We start from the raw sequence: 20,167 nt of genomic DNA on the forward strand, positions 1-20,167 counted from the left end.
CAAGAAGGTACAAGAAAGCCAAATGATGAAAATGCAAAACCACAACCCCAAACAGAAGCCTCCCTAAACAGCATGTCTGGTGGTCAGAGGGGACATTGTTAAAATCGAAAAGATACGCTGCTCACTAAGCTGCCTGACAGGAGCCAAGCCCCTGGTGGTTTCTGTCTCTTGCAGTACCCCCCGCCCCCCCTCCGCCCCCCACCTCAAAAGGAAGAAAAACGAAAAAAAAAAAAAAAGGCTAGTTCTTCAGAGGCATGGAGCAAGCAGCAACATCTGCACCTGGCAACCGCCAGCTACGAAGGGCAACGGGGGACCAGAATCAGTGGATGGCTCATCCACAAACCCTCCCTCCCAGCTTTCCACCTCCTCTCCAACCCCTCCTCCCCTCAGCCAGCACATCAGACGAACGCGTTTGACATTTACACAGCTTTCAACACTTCAGAGACAGGAGATTTATTCCGCCAGCGGCCCTGGCTGGAGCCAGGCCTCGACCTGGGCTAGCCCCCATGACGACCCTGTAGCTCAGCCCTGAAATGAGGCAGGGCTGAGAAAGAGAGTAGCGTGAGGGAGGGGGAAAAAAACAGAAAGAGAGGGATGGATGTCTCGATTCTCCTGGACATTTCTCTGGCAGATTCTGATAGACGTGCAAGGGGAAGACAATAAGCGTCGCGCATCCCGGAGCACATTAAAACGACTGGCCAAATTAATCACACAGTTCCACTTGTCACACTCGGAGGACAGTCTGCCATGAATTCTGCCTCAGAGATAGAAAGAGGAACAGAAGAGGAACTTGCCCAGCAACGCAAATGCTGGCATGGCGTCAACAACTGTCTTCCTGAATACTGATCACAAGCCTGTGCTTGCTGCAAGAAATGTTGAAAAAAAGAGAGAGAGCAGGAGAGAGCTGCTGGCATTAAAGTGCCACTGTCAGTTCCTTCTCAAAATAAATAAAGCAGTAAATAAAATGAATAAAAGCAGAAGAGGAGAGCATAAAAGCGTCAGTGCTTTGATAATACTATTCGTGATAAAAGCTTGATTGGCTGTAATTTTTCAAAGTCACTGTAAGGTGTGTTTCTGCTAAATTACAGTCATATCTAATAACTGTAGATGCAATGGCACGACGAGGAACTGGATTAAAGCAAAATTAACTCCTGATAAGCAACCAGTTGTGTTCCATTCAGGCCCAAAACAACATTAACTGACGGGGAGATGGCCGCTGCATCACGACAGCAGCGAGAGAGCATCTGCTTTTCTTGATGTTTTATCCAAATGTATAAAGTTAAAGTGTTCACGATGCAAAAGTCTACAGCGATGGAAGAAATGGCTTCAATTTATAAGACATTTCTCCAGGCACATATACTGAGATACCCCTGATTCTAAAAGAAGACCTCTAACAAACCCGGATCTCCTGGAGTGAGAGCACACAGAGGAGGTAATGGTCCATTTAGATGGTCGCAGACGGAAGCGGTGTCGAATACTGGTGGAACAACACCAATTTTCTCCTGCAATTTCCCTCCTGCAGATACTGGGATGAGGTGTGGGAGCGTAGGCGTCATGACCATTCTGACGGGGTCTGGATGCAAAGCCTCAAGTCCACCGGGGGACCCCCTGCTTGGGCTGAAACATCAGCAGGAGATCTGAAAGTCTCACTGGCCCTGCGGCAAAGCTTAACTTCAACTCATCTTTCATAATTTATCAGCAGGACATTTTAGTTGCATGTTCTTATGTGCTAACCCTTTGTCATGACTCAGTGGAGAGTTCAGATTTGATTGCGTTCATGATACTATCTGCCTGGAAGAGCTGGACAATGCCATCCTCCATAGTGCTTATCAAAACAAATCATGGTTAGAGACTGAATCCAAGGTGAGCCGGAGCCTGATGGAGCCCTAGTGTGGGGAAGGTCAGCAGTCGGGCAGAGAGTGGGCTGAAGATGGAAGGATGCAGATGCAATCTTTAACCAAACAACTGCTTGTTCTGTCACTGGAAAAGCTTAATGAAAGGGAACTGGCAATTCCAGGCCAGGCACTTGGCCTGTGCTCCAGACGATGAGAACTATGGATGAGTGGTGAAGCACCAGGCTGAACCAAAGCACAACACTATAGAATGCTTATATATATAACGGTAGAGTAAATGATACATGGCCATTGTGATGGTGTCTGGTTACATATATATGTAATCATGCAAGTGTGTTCAAAAAACCTTTAAATAGTAAAAAAAAAAATCAATTAGTCATTTCATATCTTTGGGTGATCAGATAAACCTAATAATTTCGTATCTATGCTGAAACTAAATGGGGTAAAAAGCTTCGGGAGTCTGGTGCTTTAATGCTATTCATAGCAAAAACACACCACTGCATTTAACTTTCACAACCAGGGAGAGGGGAAAAATCAAGCAATTTATCTTGACCCTAATAGCTGTATCTGAAAGCACCACCGAAGTGATTTGATCACAGGATCAAATCTATACAGCCTTTTGACCCCTGACCTCCTCAGCAGGCAGCATGGGAAGTCAGCTGATTACCCAGGGTCAGCCTTAGAGCTCTGGATTAGGAAAGTATTGATCTCAGTGAAGATGTAGGGTCCGCGGGGAATAAGATTGAGAGAAAAAGCTCTACCGGGCAGAAATGATATCGACCAGCAGACCTAGACAGGCTCTCACGCAAAACCATATTTGAGCTTGGGACATTGGAATTGGCTGTGCAAACAAGAGAGGACTTCAGCAAAACCTCCTTTCACAGAGGCCCATTGAGAGAGGGCAGAGAGAGAGAGTGATAGTGAAGGGGGATTGAAGAAGACAGGGTCGGAGAAAATGCTCTTTGCATTAGCCAGACACACCGTGGTCTCTGCTTTAGAACTGACACACTCGAGTAAAGAGCCAGTAGAGGCCATGTAAATCAAGCTGAGGTGAGGAAAGATATAGTTCTTGCCCGGGACCACACTAAGCAGACTTTAACATTACCCAGAGTCCACGTAAACAGCACTGAGACCTGGACGCTCTCTGTTTCAATTCTATGAAAGGTATTTGGTGAGGTCAACGAGCAAGAAGGAGATGGGGGGGGTGGACAGATTGACGATGATAACCCGCCTCCTTTCACTAAATTAGAGGACTGCCTTGCTCCCCCTGCTTTCAGGATAACCCTGAGGGAGGGACAGAGCTGGCTGGGCTGCTGGTGTGATCCTTGGAGTAGTTTGGCAACGGGAAAACAGACAGTAATGGCAGATGTATGAGAGAACAGGGAGCATTTATTCAGCTCAGAGAGAAAAAGGAAACTGCCAGAAATCTGATGGGACAGGGAATACACAACTGTGTTATGAATATAGCTGAAGAAGAAAAATGGGCATACAGGTAAGGGAGAACGAGAGAGAAAAATAAAACACTGATTTATGTTTTTTTTATTTTTTCTACTTATTTCTTTATTTTTTTGTCTTTCATGGGGCCCCTGCAGCTCCTTCTCCTCTCTGCTGACTGCAGCTAGTGCTATCTTGCCTTCAGAAATTAGCGTGCACAAACACACACGCGCAACGCTCGGTACCTCCCAGAGTTCTGACATGGCCCTGGGCCTGTTGCTGCTGAGCTGCAGCGGCAGACACTGGGCATTGGAAATTTAAGTCGGGGCGTAGGAGAAATTAGGCGAGGAGGCAAGGAAATGGGATGTTGACTTGAACTGGCCCTGGGGGCAGCTGAGAGTCTCCCTGTGCAGCTCCGTTGGCTGCCTGACAGTTTGATGGAGCGAGTGGAGGCTTCCCCGCGGCCCGAGCCGCCGTCTCTAACACTGATATAGCTCAGTGAGGAACAGATTGAGCCTCCAGGCATTGCTCTGTACTGCTACCCCCCTTCTCTCTGACTCTTTCTCGCTCTGTACTACTGCTACTAACTCTCTCTCCTTTGCTAATCCTGTGAAGCCAACAGAGACATGTGCACACAATATATGTGCATATACATATGAGCTACTGTGGATGTTCGCATGAAATAAAATACTACACGCATGCAAATACTTATATGCATGCGGACACTTTGATACACAGGCATAACAGCAATCCCCACAGAGAACTTGGCTCTCACTCTCTCCTTCTCCTCCCTACGACAGTAATGTGATGAGCACTACAGATGCTGTTTACTGAGCTCTGGCTGACACACAGGGGGAAGGAGGAGGAGAGGGAGGGTGGGATGGAGGAAGAGGCAGAAGGAGGTAGAGTCAGGGGGCTGGCAGGCCACAGCCATAATGAAAAGAATCTGGCGGCAGCCCACTGTGTGCTGGTCATGAGAAGCATGTGCCGCCGGGGGGCTCTACTGCTAATTTCAGGGGGCAGCCAAGCATTTCACGCTAGACTTGTCATCGGGCCAGAGGGGGCATTCATACTGGGTGACAGCAAATGCAAGAGGGCGGGTAAAGGGTTCGGCGGGAGGGGGGGAGGCCAAAGAGCGAGGGTGAAACCTTCAGCTCCCTTGCGTCCCGTCCCCCCCTCTGCAATGATCAAACGTTATATAGGCAGGGTACAGAATTACAAATGAGTGTCCTGTGGCAAGAGCTGGAACTAGATTCAACTACTTTCTTTGCTCTGCTCTCTCCTCAGGTAGCCACGAGGGGCACACTTCATCCTCCAACCCCTGCTGTCCAGACAGGATCTGATACCAGTGCTTGCATCTTCCTTGTTAACCTCGCAATAATAATGTGTTACAAAATCTCCCACTTGCAGACAGATGTACTGTGTGTGCATTGCCCTTGGGCTTTTGCAGTATGGATAAAATCTGATAATGCAGCCAATTAAAACAGTGTTATTTTTCCACAATGCCTGCTATATTCTGACACGCCCACAGACAATAAAGGACCAAATACTAAAAACTCTGATGGACGACAACTGCGTAACCCTAACCCTGCCATGTCATTGATTTTTTTTGCCTCGGTTACTTTCTTTCTTGTTTACAGGACAGGTAGTCTCTTAAAAGCTTAATGATTAACAGGCACATGTTTAATTTGAGATACAGACTGGTCTGAGGATTCAGCGTGCACTTTCTCTCACGAGTCACTCAGATAAAGAAAATCAGACGGGGGAGAACTCGCTGTCAACCCGACCAGTGCATCTAAGATCCTACGAGATCGATGTGAGGGAGGCAGAAAGATGTCGAGTGAGAGCAGGAGCTACCAGCTAAGGAGTTGATACTAACAGCTGGCAGCCTACCCACCTAAAAAGGGATGACTGAGTCTAGTCTGGAGAATCAAGCAAGAAAGCCAGGATGAAAGGAGAAGTGCGAGAGATGGAGTCACTAATAAAAGATGGGTGGGTGATGGTAGATGAGTGGATGCGGGACAGGTTGGGGAGGGGGGATTTTGAAACAAGCTGTCACATGAGAAAGAAAGAAAGGGAAACAGAAAAAAGTAAGACAGAGGAATCTAGACTGGAGGAGGAGAGAGGAAAGAAGGAGGCAGCCACATTGCACACTTCAGGCTGTGAATAATTTAGAGGAGCACTGGGGAGACGAGACGAAGATGAACACAAAACACTGGCAGCGTTTGACCTAGAGCTCCGCTACATCAGTGCACATCACAGAGCGGAGAGCTCTCTCTTCCTCCCTCCCTCCCTCTTTCTCTTTTCCCCTCTTTTGCTCTTCATCTGCCTCCCTCTGTGTCAGGGAGGAAACAGCTGTACACTATTCTTGTTTCGCCTCACATTCTATGAAAGTCAACAGAATGGCTGACAACTCAGTTTCATAAGGATCTCTCTCTCTCCCTACTTGCTCTGGGCATGTCAGAAGAGTCAGAAGAGCCTTGCATATAAAGGATGGATGTGCATCCAGGCTATACGTAGCTGGATCTGTCTGCAGATGCCCCTGGCATACAAAGGAGTAATGATGCTATTACATTTGCACAGATTTGTGGGACAAAAGCTGCAGTTTTAGCCACCTCACTGCCCAAATGTTTTGTTGCAATTTTGTAATTTATGTTGTTTTGTGCTTTACATGTGCTAAAACTGTTATTTAGTAGTAATAATTTACTAATCTTTAACTCTCGCCATTTTAAATGGGATGATTTTGGTCTAATATCTTTGTTAATTGGACATTTTTGGGGTTAACAAGTGATCAAATTATAATTTAGAGAACTAGGAGAATGTGCTGTCTAAAGTTGGCAGAACGAGAAAGTAAGAATCGGCTGATTAGTCGTGTACTTTCAGCTATGAAAATATATGAATGCATGAATTGCGCTTGGCAGATTTTCGCTATAACAGGAAACTAAATAAAAAGCTGTGAATCTCAAAACTCCAACATGAATTTTCTGTTCATTACTGTTGTTTTAAATACATTTCTAACTGTCATTACATAAACACAATCTGTGTCGGGATCAGCGCTGCGAGGAACAAGGACCGGAAACTCATCTTAAGCCAGCAGTAAATAACAGCTTCAAGATTGGAGGTTAAAAAGAGATTTCTAACGCCACCTTTGTCGAGGTGCCATACATCACCTCATCTGCTAATGTGTGTGTCTGTGTGTGTCTGTGTGTGTGTATGATGAAAGGAACACTGGGCATCTGCGGTGGGAGTGGCCGTTGGGCGGACAGAGGGTGATGTGATCAACCCAAAAGGGAGGGGCAATTTATTACTGTAATTAAGGAGCAGTGAGATTAGAGAGGCTGGGTTTGAACATGCATATTTATATATACATATAATACATGTCTTCATTTGAAAAAAAAAAAAAAGATAACATGAGATGAGCAAAAACAAAAGGTCTAAAGATGGCAACCAAATAAAACAGGAACTAAATCGGTTCCCTCTGCTTATTTTCTCCCTCCCTCCCTCCCTCCTATGCCCTCTCACTCCCTCTCTCACTGTCTCTTGCTCAGTCTGTGTGTTTGATATTAATGGGACGTCCCTTGTTTGTAAATGTGCCAAGTTGTGTGCACCACTGCAGGCTGTCTATTATAGCAGGCCTCTGGGGCAGCTATTCCATATGGCGTCACATATGGTACTCAGCAGCATCAATTAATGTTGTTATAATACTGATTTTTATGAGCCGGGGTTTAAATCCTTTCCTATTTTTTCCCTAACCCACGCTCCCCTTGTGTTCTCTTCCTAGCATCGCTGTTTCTTTCATTTGTCAAACTGCTTCTCTGCCATACCTCAAACCTTTGACAATCTGACTTCTGAAGACTATCGAGAATACGAAAAGTTTTCTATGCCAAATAAGCTCCTACCAGCTCTGCTGAATGCTGCTCAAAGACCTTGAACACGTCTTTGTTCCTTCTGTGCTGCAGAACTAAACTATTGCCAATGTGTCAGTATCGTCTTTGAAGCTCAGAATTCGATCAGTAATAACACGGAAAACATGAAAGCTACAAAAACAAGGATTAGACAGGAATTACAGTGTGAAAACCAACTTACATTTGCATCTGTAACCAGACAACGCATTTACAGGAAATAATGTAGTTTTGGTCACATTAAACTAGCATCAGGGACTATTAATGTGTTAAATTAGGTCTGTATTTATGCACAAAGCGATAGGCAGATGAATGTAAGAGCAGAATCTGAGGGGCCCTTTTGTTTCCTGGTGCCTTTGGTGGCGGATCTGACAGGAAGGGAACAAGAGCGTAGCAAAAAGCCTCGCTTAAAAAGCTCCCAGCCACACCAGCCTTGTCAGCGACGCCACAATTAGAGGCTAGATCACTGGCGCTTCCCAGCCAGAAACATCTCACTACCACTCCTCAATGGAGCTCTTTCGTTTGAGGAACACACTCAAAGCAGGATTTTAAAACGGTTCGGATGGCTAATCACTCTCAGGATGAAAGGCCCTGGCGTGTTCGTTTGTCTCAGCATGGGGAGCTTCCCTTGCCGTTTCTCTGTCTCTGATTCTGATTGTTTTTGTTCATTTCTTTTGCAGCAGGCAGGCGAGGCAGGCGAGCTGGCAGGCAGCGCTGTTTGAAGGTGCAGTCAGACCCAAGTGCAGGCCTGATGCTTTGTAGTGATATTTCCAGCAGCACAATCTCATTACTTTTTGACGTGGCAGATGCATGCAGGGGCGGATTGTCATTTCACGCTGTCAAAAGTTCCATGAGGAAACGGAGACAGGAATGGAACTTCAATGACCTGCATGCCTTTGGCTCATCAAGACTGAATATATTAAACCAAATAAGACAGATGAAGCCCCATGAACCAGATACTTAAAGATGCTTTGTAAACTTAATGTCCACTCCCAGGAGTCTTGAGGGAATCGCTTTCCTGATCTATATCTTTGTAATCAGAACTGTTTCAAAGCCTCGCAAAACCTGTTACTGTGCATTTGAGGAAGCCTAATTAAATACTGTGTACAGAACTGCACAAACACTCAGCTACATATGTATATGTGCCGCCTAAGACAAACAGTGCTTTGTGTCTTAAAAGGAAAACTCCTGAGGGCTGCATTCCACACCTCGCAGAAAAGTTTTCACATGGGACAATCACTGGCATCTCCCCTTTAAAAAGAAACGGAGGATGTCCCTTGGAGTTGATTTCACACGGACTTCTTTCAGAACAGAAGGAAAACTCGCGCTGTTCAAGAAGCTGCCAGGCGCTGATTGAAGCGCCTGGTTACCATGCAGACCTCGGCCTGTTGCTGGGGTGACTGTCCCAAAGTGCTTTCCTGGGTAATTTTCGAGGTCACTGGTTTGAGCACGCCTATGTGGTGCAGATGGGCCCACCCACATTCAAGACCCAGCAGGAGCTCTTTCATTAGGCCCAGTGAATGGCCTCATTCATCCCCTTCACCTCAATTGGTCACGCTGCATCTCTCCAGAGGGCCCAGGACAAACTTTTCTCTCATTCCACTTGCTGATCTTCCACGCACCACCCACCTTAGTCATGCTTCACTTTTGTTCAGGAGCATGTGGTGGCAGGCCTCATCTTTGGCCTCAAACTACCTTAGATGGAGTGAAGGTGGTATATAACTGACATTACTAAGTTTATCCTACAGAATGGCTCAGAAAAGCCCAGACGGATGCTACCGATAGAGATTACTGTGGATCAGAGACATTTTTAAGGTGCAGGTCTTTGTACAGATCTTCATGACTTATCCCGGAACCATGTTCCTTTAATTTAATTCTTTCTCAGTGCTGAAACAAATGCTGCAGCAGGCTCAATTTATCTCTAACTTGCTGCCCTTTCCACTGAATGCAGCTGCAGTGCTTCGCCATAGTAGAGGGTCCTCTATGCCCTGTCTCTTTTTGACCATCAAGTGAGTCTCAGGTCTAGCCTAGCGAGAAGTGACTAATTGTCTTGAGTTGTTAGTGTGCCTGGAATGAGATACACTTCACTTGGTGACAGGATGCACAATAATTTGGTTTCTCCCTTCCTCCCCTCCCTCTCTTTCTCCTTCTTGCAGCAGATTTAGCCCCCCCTGCTTCTCAAGCTACTGAGCTGTAAAATTGAATGGACAGCAGGCAGTATACAGAATGAGACCTGGCATCATGGACGCACTAACCTTGAGGAGGGCCACTGCTGCATGCTGCACCTAAAGAGATGGAGACAGAGCGTCAGCCATGTTGGACTGAGAAAGGTTAAAATGAGGAGGGAGGAAAGGCCAAATGCAGAGAGAAAGGTGGACCTGTGCTAAAGCAACAACACAACAGCTTAGCAAAGCAGGTCTTCATCGGCATGAGGATGGATATACACTCAGAAAGACACCAGTGACTCAACCACAGAAAGACACACATTTTATGAAAACAGTTCATCTTCAAAAGCGCGTTCCCCAGCAGTTTTAACAAAAACTCGTCCTGGTAATGAAATCAACTTGTAGCTACTCTTGGAACAAATCTGAGCAATCAATTAATATGAATCACAAATTCACTGGCTGTGGCTTAGATGTGAACAAATGGAGCCCCAGTCCCTTACAGATGATATTAGTGCTCTGAGCTGCTCTCTCCACGAGAGATTAAGCAGGTTTGTACTCTCCCTGGCGGGCAGCACTCCCCCCTCCAGGGTGCTGCACTATCATTTGCAGGAAAATTACTTCAGTAATGAAGAATCCAGGCCCATAAATCCTCATGGCCTCACCTTCCTTCGCCGCCCAAGTCTTGCTGAACAGCTAGTAAAAATTCCCTTTAAAAAATTCATAGTGCAATTTTGCTCAAATCCCTCCCAGCAAGCACAATTATGGAACTTTCATCTCAATTGATTTATGTCCTGGGCGAAGGGGGGGGGGGGTAGAACTCGGTGTAGGCTGGGGAAGAGGGTCTGGTTGGAGGGTGGGAAGTGGTAAATCACTGTTTTTAAAAGGGAAGGTGTACGGCCTTTTGTCAATTTCAGTGCATGCGTGCTGTGCAGGTGACAGAGAAGCGTATGAATAAGGGGAGGAGGAAGAGGGAAGAGAACATCTGACGGGTCTGAACGCAGAAGTGAAATGGCAAAAAGGAGGGGGCTGCGGCTGGGAGTGGGGGCGGTTAGTGAGATGGGGGCGAAAGGAGCGGTATTCCACTTGATTAATAACACTAATCAAATTATACAGTGTTCCACTGTGCCCTGAAATCTGGGGCCATAATGTCCTCTAATGGTGAGGTTCATGGAGCTAAACTTCAGAGGGAAAACACAGCGCTGACTGCTGCATGCCTTAATGAAGGCAGTAAAACATCCATTTCCAGAAGCCATGAAATGAAAGGCAAGATTGTAGATGTGCACCCAGTGGCTCCCCCACTGCAAAAAAAGAGAAGGCTGTTAACACAAAAGACGGTGCTGAGGCGAGTGAGACAGACAGACAGACAGCAAGAAAGAAGGAGAGCTGCAAGGCCTTAAAAAGAGAAATGACAAGATAATCATATAAATGAAGACATTTAAAGGGCAAGAGCACCAAGAGTAAGCGGGTATATATAAAGTAAAGGGATGATGAAGTGAGGATAAAAAGACAGATTGGTAGATACTCTTTGTGCGTTCTCTTCTGGCATGAAGACAATCATCTGGGTCTGCTGATTATGGATGAGCCAGGCTGCTTTACTATGTCTGTTATACTTAGTGCTGCTGACAGCGACCACAATTCATCACTATTTAGTTGCTGATGCACCTAACCACAGCATCCTCCCTCTCATCTATCTCACTACTACTCCATTAGAGAATCCCTCCGTCCACCCAGGCATGTATTGTGTTGATCCACCTATCCATCTGAATGTCCAGTCGTCCATCCATCCATGGGTACATTTGTCTACTCATTCAACCTGCCATTCATCTGTATGTCCATTCATGCTTTCTTTCATTCATTCACCCCTCCACCCATTATCCATCCATCCATCTATCCATTCATCTTCTTCGTCATTTGTCTGCTGACGATCCAGTCATCTGTCAATCCATCCAGTCTGGGTCAATAGAACGAGCTCAGCGTCAGTTAGTTGCTCCAGACAAAAGTCGACTTCTCATTTCTTGGCATTATGCAGCACTAAGCCAGCAGATCTCCGCTGGCAGTTCCACACTTGTATATCTGACATTAATATCTAAGCAGAAATCACTAGGCACTGTGTGGGTGTGAAGTCCAGCAGAAAATTCCTGCTGCATTATAACAAAGTGAAACTCAAACACACTTAGATTTATACAAAAGCATTATGTTTTGCATTTAATCTACTAAATTGCGCATGCTACCAACAATCAAATCAGGCTTTGCATCTTGAGTAAAGTAAACACTGCTCGTTGTCCTTGGGGCAAAAAAATCATCTGGAGAGCAAGGGGGGAAAAAAACAACAAAGATGAGAAAACACAGATTGCTATTGTTATTATTATCATAATTACAGCTGTGCTTATCATGCGAGCAGCCTCAATCAGGATGAAATACAGTTTCATTTGATGAAGCTTCCTGTTTTGACTGGCTTGAGTTTGGGAGCCACACACTTGGCTGGCGTGCCAAAAACTCAATCAGGCGCAATTACATAGCCATCAGATAGAAATGTAATTGATTTGAAGGCTGACATGAGATATAACTACATTACAGTGGAGGCACAGTGGGGAGGATCCTTGGGGACAGGGCCTACGGGGAGCTCATTACCACCAAGCTTTGAATTATTGAGTGCTAAGGCAGTGACATTGAGGAATAGAGGCGGGCGATTGGCTGTAACAGCTCGACAAGTGTTTATCTCAACTTAGAGCAACCTAAGTTGTCAGTCCATGTAAGAATATTGCAAAGGAAGAAGTTGCAATGGTTTGGAGTTAATGAGAGCATATCACGTGACGTCTGCTATTTCCATTCTGAGTATTTGTAACGAGTACAAGAAAAGGCACAAATACACTGTAAAGTCGTGTTTGGGCGTCACTTCTATACTAGTAACATGTGTTGGGTCACATATTTGGTGCTTTATGCACTTTTTATTTTGTGGAAACACTGCATATCATTTTCAATGTTGGCTTAGGATGTTACCTTTTAAAATTTACATTCACTTATGCTACAGCAGATTTTTCTCATTTGGTTTCTGTTTCTGTTAATGTGGTTGTTTGTGAGCTTGCTATGTTCAGTTCCCCATTCGCCCTGCAGGTGGTATTTATCCTTCAAGCTCAGGTCCTCTGTCAGAGGCCTGGGAGTGCAGTATCTTTGCTGGTCCTGGAACTGCACCTCTGGACAGAGATCTAGGATATAATTCCTGGATCTGCTGGAGCCACTCGCCCAGTTTGGGGGTCACCCGCCCGAATGCTCCGATTACCACTGGGACCACTGTTGCCATCACCCTCCACATCTTTTTGAGCTTCTTGTGTTCCTTCTTCCTGATCACTCTGTATAGCTGCATCTATCACTACTTTTCCTCTGCTTGTCCACCACTACTATGTTCAGTTATTTAGCCATTACCAGTTTGTCTGTCTGTATCTAGAAGACCTTCAGGATTACAGCTTGACTATATGATGATGATAAAAATCCAGGTATATCTTACACACGCGCACACACCTGTATTTTTATTATTTCATCAGAAACCATTTAACCTGCCTTTCTCTTAATGTCACAGACACAAAGAGCTTAAATTAGGTGGAAATCTCCCTTGAGTCAGAAGGGTTGAAGTGGCCCATCTGCCTGACCCTTACCACTAGCCTACGGGTCGTTTCCCATAAGCGCTGAGCGATGACTGCTGAGAGGATAAAGATATAAGTCACTGTGGAGGGACTCCTTCATCCCCAGGAAGTGGTGACTGCCTACCTCTGGGAGAGTTATGCCCTCTAGGCTACTACCACTGATCTTCCTGTGTCTATCTTATTCTTTCTATCACTCCTCTCTCTCTTCTCACACAGCTCTCCTGTGAGCTTTCTCACAAAAATGAGAACTCAATTAATTCAGGCGAAATGAGGACGAGGGAGGAGGAGGTAGAGGCCTGGGTAGCCCAGAGCGACATTGAATAAGAGAGAGGAAAGCCTAACAGAGCCGTTTGCCGATCTGCGGCCTGGAAACAGCAAACTGAGCATGGGGTGACTGTGCATGTGCGTTAAGTCTTCAGCTGAGTTAATCCTGCGTGCACTTTAAATATGGCTGATGAGCAAATGCTCCTCATTGCTGAGGGAGATGTTGGGTAAATAGACAAGTCACAGGAAGCCAGAGACTGGAAAAAGAGCGCAAACTGAAAGAGCCGAGGACAGAGGCGACATGATTAAAAGCCTGCTGACATTCGGTGCCCAACAAGTTGTCTGTTGTATGAATGTGATGTTAACTTTAATAACGTTGGTAGCAAACACTGTAAACGTGCAGTTCTAAATAGTTGCACTAGATGTTTCAGAAACCTCCAGTCTGTGAAGACTAGGTGAATGGGCTGCATCTATGTCACGTAACGAAGATGTCATGTGACCTATGACCTTGGGATCGAGGGCCTACTGTCAGTGTCACAGATGCAAAGTGCAGCCTTAAAGACATCAATCTTGCATGAGCTTGGTCAACCTGCTTAATGTTACATTAGGGTGCCATGAGCAACCACACAGCTCAGATAATTTTCTCGTAGCCTTGCAGAAAAACTGGCAGAAAACCAGCTCTTAGCCTGGGCTAAGGTTTGAGGTCCCCAGTGGATACACGTAAGAACAGGACACACATAGACACACAGACTGGAACTATATAGAGTTATAAAATACACAACATGAGGAGACAGTACACTACATATGCTAAAAAATAAACCAACACTTGAGTCGCTTTTCTTTTAGTCTAGACTCTTACTTGAAGCACACAACAAAAAACAAAAAGCAAAACAAATAAAAAACAAATGACCCATTTTTACAAAAGTTATGTTCAGTGCAACAGCGTCATAAAAGTAACCGCTTCCCTGTGACAGAGTGTAAATCTCACAGTATTCAGGGATACTTTTATGTTCCATTTTGACTGCAGTACATATATTACAACATTTTATCAGTCCCAGCTCCAGGACAAGGCTAGTAAAACGCGCGAGTCAGACAGTTCCAAATTTTCATATGATAAATACCTTACTAGCGAGAAGCCAGGATGGGCTGTGGCATTTGGTGTTTCCAAGAAAATCAGTATGCCACTAGTACTCGGAGTGATTGAACAGGCTGTAAACAGAAGCAGCAGACTTGCTCGACGCTTTCTGGGAGATACTAATATAGCACTACTTCCAGGAGCTGAACTGTAGGATAGAGGAGGGGTTTTGAAGTTCATGAACTGAGCAGGGAGTGCGAGAGCTCTTAAAATTACCATGTCCCTGTGCACAACCCACTGTCTGCATTTAAGTTCAGAGTAAAAGCACAAGACTGCTGAGCAAAGTACGTCAAGTAAGTCATAAGACACCCTTGGTCAATGGCTGATAGTGTTCCTCGCATTAGCCCAAATTAAAATTAGATCTATCTTTAACAATCTAATAAAAAAATGCCATATGATGACACTTTGCCTCATTTATACTTTCCATCTTCTTCTCCCCCCATACCCTCGAGGAGAATTCATTCTCATTTGTTCATGGTGATTGTGAAAGGACTTTCTTTCTTTTCTTTTTACTCAAGTGGCATGTCAGTATTGTTGCTGTGTGAAAAATTAATCACAGTCAGAGATAATTTTTTCCAGATCTATGTCCAATCAAGACATTTAAGACTTCAGCTGGTCTCATTGATATTATAGGTCAAATTAGAGCCAATAGGAGCATTAAGTACACAATTTAGGACTTTAGCTGAAGGGATGTGTTTGTGTCTTTACCAACATCAGCTGACGTTGATCCTTTATTGAGCCTAAGGTTATTACACTAATAGCTGCACTAATATAAAAAGAAGGTCAGGTTCTTCCATGGCCTGAGTTTAAAGCTTGTTTCTAATGAAGAGAAGTATGGAGCATTTTAGCACTAGGCAAACAACTCAACATGTGTATTATTTCGCCAAAAATATATCCTGTTTCTTCCCAAGCTCTCGCAGCAAGGCGAACACAGTTCAGATGCATTTTAAAATCTTTAAAATGTCATCTGTTTGATGACTAATTAATTTTTAATTTAAGACGGCGTTTTCACAGAAATGTAACAGGAAGGAGGCCGAGCAGGCAGTGAGAGTTTAAGCTCTGCAGCTATAGCAGTTTCGTTGGTGGTGAGCCGTTGTGAAAATGTGAGAAAAACCACAACCTATGTGCCTATTGTGCAAACATGTGAAACCACAAGGGTGCCATGAGTTGCTAAAAGAGCAGCTTATCTATATATGGGGTTAAGCCACAGCTCCACACAAACTGAAAGTTAGTTCTGTGAAATACACGTTTAGTTTTCAAGCCTCGGACAGCAGAAAAAACTTGATCTGTGAGGAGAAACATGAAAAAAAGCCAGACTGGTAACTACACAGCAGCAGGTTACTAAACGATCTATTAAAGACTTTCCTAAAAGTCAAAACTAAAGGGTACCGTTTGGAATAAAGTTGCTTAACCCTCAAAAAGAGTCACAAAGACTTTGTGGAGAAGCTCTGATGCTGCTATGGAGGCACTTGATGTCATAACAACCTGAAGAGATACTTCCTCTCGAAAAAACGAAGCGGCATAACAGACGAGTACGCCGTGTGTCTGACAATGAAGCTTTTAGCCCTATTCTGTGAACGCACCGCTCCATCCCCAGACACATGCACTACTTCTCCTCTGACCTGAACACGAAACCTGGACAAGAAACACTACGCAACAATTTGGTTTTGTTTGTCCCCCTGGGGCCTTCCTGGCTCTCGGAAATCTTACCCTGGCATTCGCCATAATCCCCGGAGAATGAAACCAAGGCCCAGCAGCACAGACAAAGCACCAGGTGATTGTATATCTGTGACAGACCACCGTAGTAGCCTCTAAAAGTGGCCCCCGTGACACCAATAATTTGACGTCCCTTCTCCTGTTCCACGCTTGGCCTCAAGGGGTTGCCCCGTATCGACTTACATCTAGCCAGCTACCTTTGAATAAGGAGAGCTGCATCAGCTTTAACTGACTCAATTGAGAAGAACTGCACACAGTTAATCTGGCTTTTGGCTGGTGCTGGCAGAGTAGATGACATTGGTGTCTGGAGCTGGAGAGTATCAGTTGACCTAGACTAATTATTCATAAGGCCTTGTGATGGCTGCCGCAGTCAGTTCAGACAGGAGCGGCTGAAAGGAAAGCATATACCAATCTGTCTAAGACAGAGCTCAAACAGCTGGGGACCTACAAGAAGCTATGAATGAAAATCTGAAACCTAGAAAGCAAAACGATGTCATTAAGAGCAGTCAGCACTCTCTGAGTGATCTTGTGTAGCAGCCGTACAAGATTGTATATGATAAAGTGAAGAATATGACTTAGCAGGGTCACTCATGCATGGCTAATAGGAGAATGATGAATTGCCTTGAATAATAGCACACTCCATATCCTCACAACCAAGAGCAGACATCGCCTTGAAATTTGTAATAACAGTAATTGTGATTTCAACCAATAGTCCTCCAATACAGTAATAAATACACGCTGTGTTGCCCGTGACGAGTCTACTAAAAAAGCATCTGCTGGCAAAGCCTGAATTTCACTCTTGCACAGAAGGCATTTAAAATGTCCAGATGTCGGTGAAAATTTTCTGGAAACACTAAATCTTTGACTGAAGCATAAACTTAATGATTAGAAAGCTCGCAAGGAAAGGAAAGCGAACGCGGTTCAGCTTCGAGCTCAGGCGAGCTGCTTTCTCACCTCTATTTACAATCAAAAATGAACCGCAGCAATGTGTACCCACAAGCACACATACAAAAGGGGCACTTATGTGCAAGCACAATAGCGTGGCAATTAGCGGCTAGAGAGGAGAAATGCTGGATCGGTTACAGTTGTTGAATGTTAATTACAGCATTTTACGGCATTGAGGAGATAACGAGTTAGCGCCTGGTGACAGCAGCGACATGTCCTTTAACGAGAGCCGTGGAAATTTATGAAACTTGAGATCAGGGACAATGAGGCGTTACTGGCTTGTCAGGCGCTCTTCTGCTCACCCTCCCTTTGTCCTAATGAAGGCAGACATTTGTTTCTTCCTCTTCTCTGCTTGCCCCTGCACCGTTAGCCTGAAATGATTATTGCTCATCTAGGAAAGGTAAAAATCAGCTGCTTGGGATTCTGTCCTTGTCAACTCTCCTCGCACAGCACCGCTGCTATTGTCTAATCAGCTTCTGTTATAGTCGTAAGGTTGGAGAAAAACAACCACAAAATGTGTGGACACGTGGCCAAAGATAAACATGGGGTCATATTAGAGATAATTCCTTCTCTGGCGCAGGAAACGTAGCTGCTAGTCAGACAATTGTGAGTGACCATTCATTCCAGTCTTTTTAAATAGCCGGGGATCAAGAGCTTGGTAAAATCCGTGAGGTTAATGTGGTCATGTTGTGAAGCCTGGTTTGGAATTTAGGTTAATGGAATCATTGATAGGGCTCAGCTCTAATGCCTGCGATGCTTAAGAGGATCCATACTTTATGATTTAGACAAATCCTGGGACATTCTTCAAAGTTTCCCCTGCTGACCTTGGCAAAACAGACAGAGGCACACACGGGAGTGTGAGGATTTCTTTGGGACTTTACAGCCGCTGCTAAGTAGAATCCCCCAGGCTTTATCAGTGCCTGAATGGAATATTACATCAGTTACACTGGGGCAAACATGGGCCCCAGAGGAAATATTAAGAGTAATAAACTTGTAAAGAGAGCCTGTTTTCCCCTCTTCCCTGTCAAATTACTCTAAAGAATTTGAACAAAAATGTACAGTAAAATGGGGAATTCTTGAAATTGTAGCTCATGTCTAGACTAGGACTTGGAAAAAAAAGCACTCCTCTGACTTCAAAAGACTTAGCTGTGGTCATGTTATTTATATCATACACCAGAGTGACTCCACTTTAATGCAGCTGTATTTCTAATAAGGAATGCAATTATGATGCTTGTGAGAATGTTAATGTTGTGATTTAACTTCTAATCTCTTCAGTACTGCTGCTGGCCTGCTACCAACACTTGTGCTGGGAAAAATGGTCATTTAAGTGGGTTGTAGCCTGGAAGAAGAAGAGAGACTAACCTGCTGGTGAGAGCAAGGGGAGATCTTTTAAAACCAAAGAAGATGGTGTTCAGATGTCAATAAAAACAGGTGTTAACCAGCTTAGCTGAGATGTTAAGAGCTTGGATAATCCTAGCCTGGATCCAAGAGGGATCCTGCTCTGGAATACTAATGCTTAGGATGCACTGTTAAATCACACACGGTTGATTAGGGGATTGGATTGGGCCTGCTGCTACAGGACATCAAAGCTCAATTTGCATTTGCTAACAATTGCCAAGATTTGTAGAATAAGAACTGCACACATATAGTTAGAATTATGGGTCATCCAGGTTCACAATCAGCTACTGTGGCGTCAAAAGATTACGCTGAGGAGAGCAACGACACATTATGTTATGGATGTGTTACACAAGATTCAGGATAGAAGTCTTTATTTTCCAGACTATAAAATAAACCACAGCAAAAAGTACGTTTCTGATTTGTTCCGACTTGCCTCATCCTCTTTGCTATTGAGAGCTCAAATAAAAATTAATATTAGTTCACATGGTGTTGTTTCTACAAGTTTAAGCCTCTGTATATAAATAAATAAAAAACAACCCCAGCCAACTGCAGAGCTTTCATGCCAACAGCTACAGAAATGCAGCTCCAGTCCAATCAAAGTTAGCCATGGGCCACTAAAGCAACAGCACGCCTGTGGGCACCACCCTCAGGCAAGCAAACTTAGGGGGTGGGCATGGGGGTGTGCAGGGGAGCTGCTCAGCTTTGCAGATCCTGTCGGTTAGATCTGACTAACTGTGGTATTAGTAGGAAAAATTTGGTTTTCTTGATTGCAGTGCTTTCCAGTGATAAAATGATGTGCTTGTTGGGTTACATCCTGTGGAAACGGTGTCAAGCCCATAAACCTTGTTTTGGTGCAGATACATGAAAGAGCTACGCTCTTCCTTCCTCTCTGGCAGCCTCACGGTAGATTTCGATGAGCTTTGAGATGAAGAAACCAGCGAAATATCAGAGTTTTGTCGAGGTTCTGTGATTTGTCTATGATGTCTTTGCTTTGTCTGTTTGTCTGCATGTAAGCAGGATTACTTACAAAGTTATGGATGGATGCACATTAAATATTTTACCAGAGGAGGGGCTTAAAAATGTCCAGCTGCAGCTGTCCTGTTGGATCCGGGGACTCTATTCATCCTTGACGTAGGGGAAACTTTAAACCTTGGTGTAGATGTACAGCCTGGAACTGCTCCTGTTGTCTGCAGATTAGTAACTGTAGAAAAGATCCGACAGTGACAACCTCTGCCTCTTAGTTTGTTAGATGGTAAATCACAAGTGACTTTCTTGAGGTAGCTAATATATTAAAAAAATTATTTTTTTAGAAGCAAACTGAAAAGTTCTGCAAGATTTATAATTTCAAAGAACTGCAGTTCTTAATACGAACCTACTGTAATAATGAAACGCTATAAGCACTCAAGAGCAATTTACGTCACTGAGGGGCAGATACATCAAAGTACTGCGCTGGTGAATGTGCTCATTTTCAGCTCAGAAATTATCTCAGTACAAACAGATAGCACCTAAAGGGAAGGAATCACCTAAAACACTAAAGAGAGAACATCTCCACAAGGAAGAATGAGCCCAAAGAAGAATAAGCAACAAACATGCTCTCCTCTTTTAAATATAATTCGAACGCAAGTAAACACACTAAGTCTTTCCCTCAAACCACCACCTTGTTTTTAAAATCCTTCATCAAGCTCCAGGATGAGACATCCATTTGGACAAACAC

At 44.4% G+C, this 20,167-nt stretch overlaps 1 protein-coding gene across 9 annotated transcripts in view; it reads right to left on the bottom strand.

Moving 5' to 3' along the window:
• The window catches only part of fbrsl1 (fibrosin-like 1), a 281,436-nt gene that overhangs the window by 90,827 nt on the left and 170,442 nt on the right, over positions 1 to 20,167 (bottom strand). For 7 of the 9 annotated variants that reach the window (XM_005933318.3, XM_014337109.2, XM_005933317.2 and 4 more), the window contains exon 5: positions 9,445 to 9,474. The exons of the other annotated variants lie outside the window; for them this stretch is intronic. In XM_005933318.3, coding sequence (XP_005933380.1) covers positions 9,445 to 9,474 — 30 coding nt within the window. The remainder of the gene's footprint in view (positions 1 to 9,444; positions 9,475 to 20,167) is intronic. 9 annotated transcript variants of the gene reach the window in all.

Source organism: Haplochromis burtoni, unplaced genomic scaffold, assembly GCF_018398535.1.
Source record: "Haplochromis burtoni strain Fernald_Lab_line unplaced genomic scaffold, NCSU_Asbu1 Contig_166, whole genome shotgun sequence".
Classification (NCBI taxonomy): Eukaryota; Metazoa; Chordata; class Actinopteri; order Cichliformes; family Cichlidae; genus Haplochromis; species Haplochromis burtoni.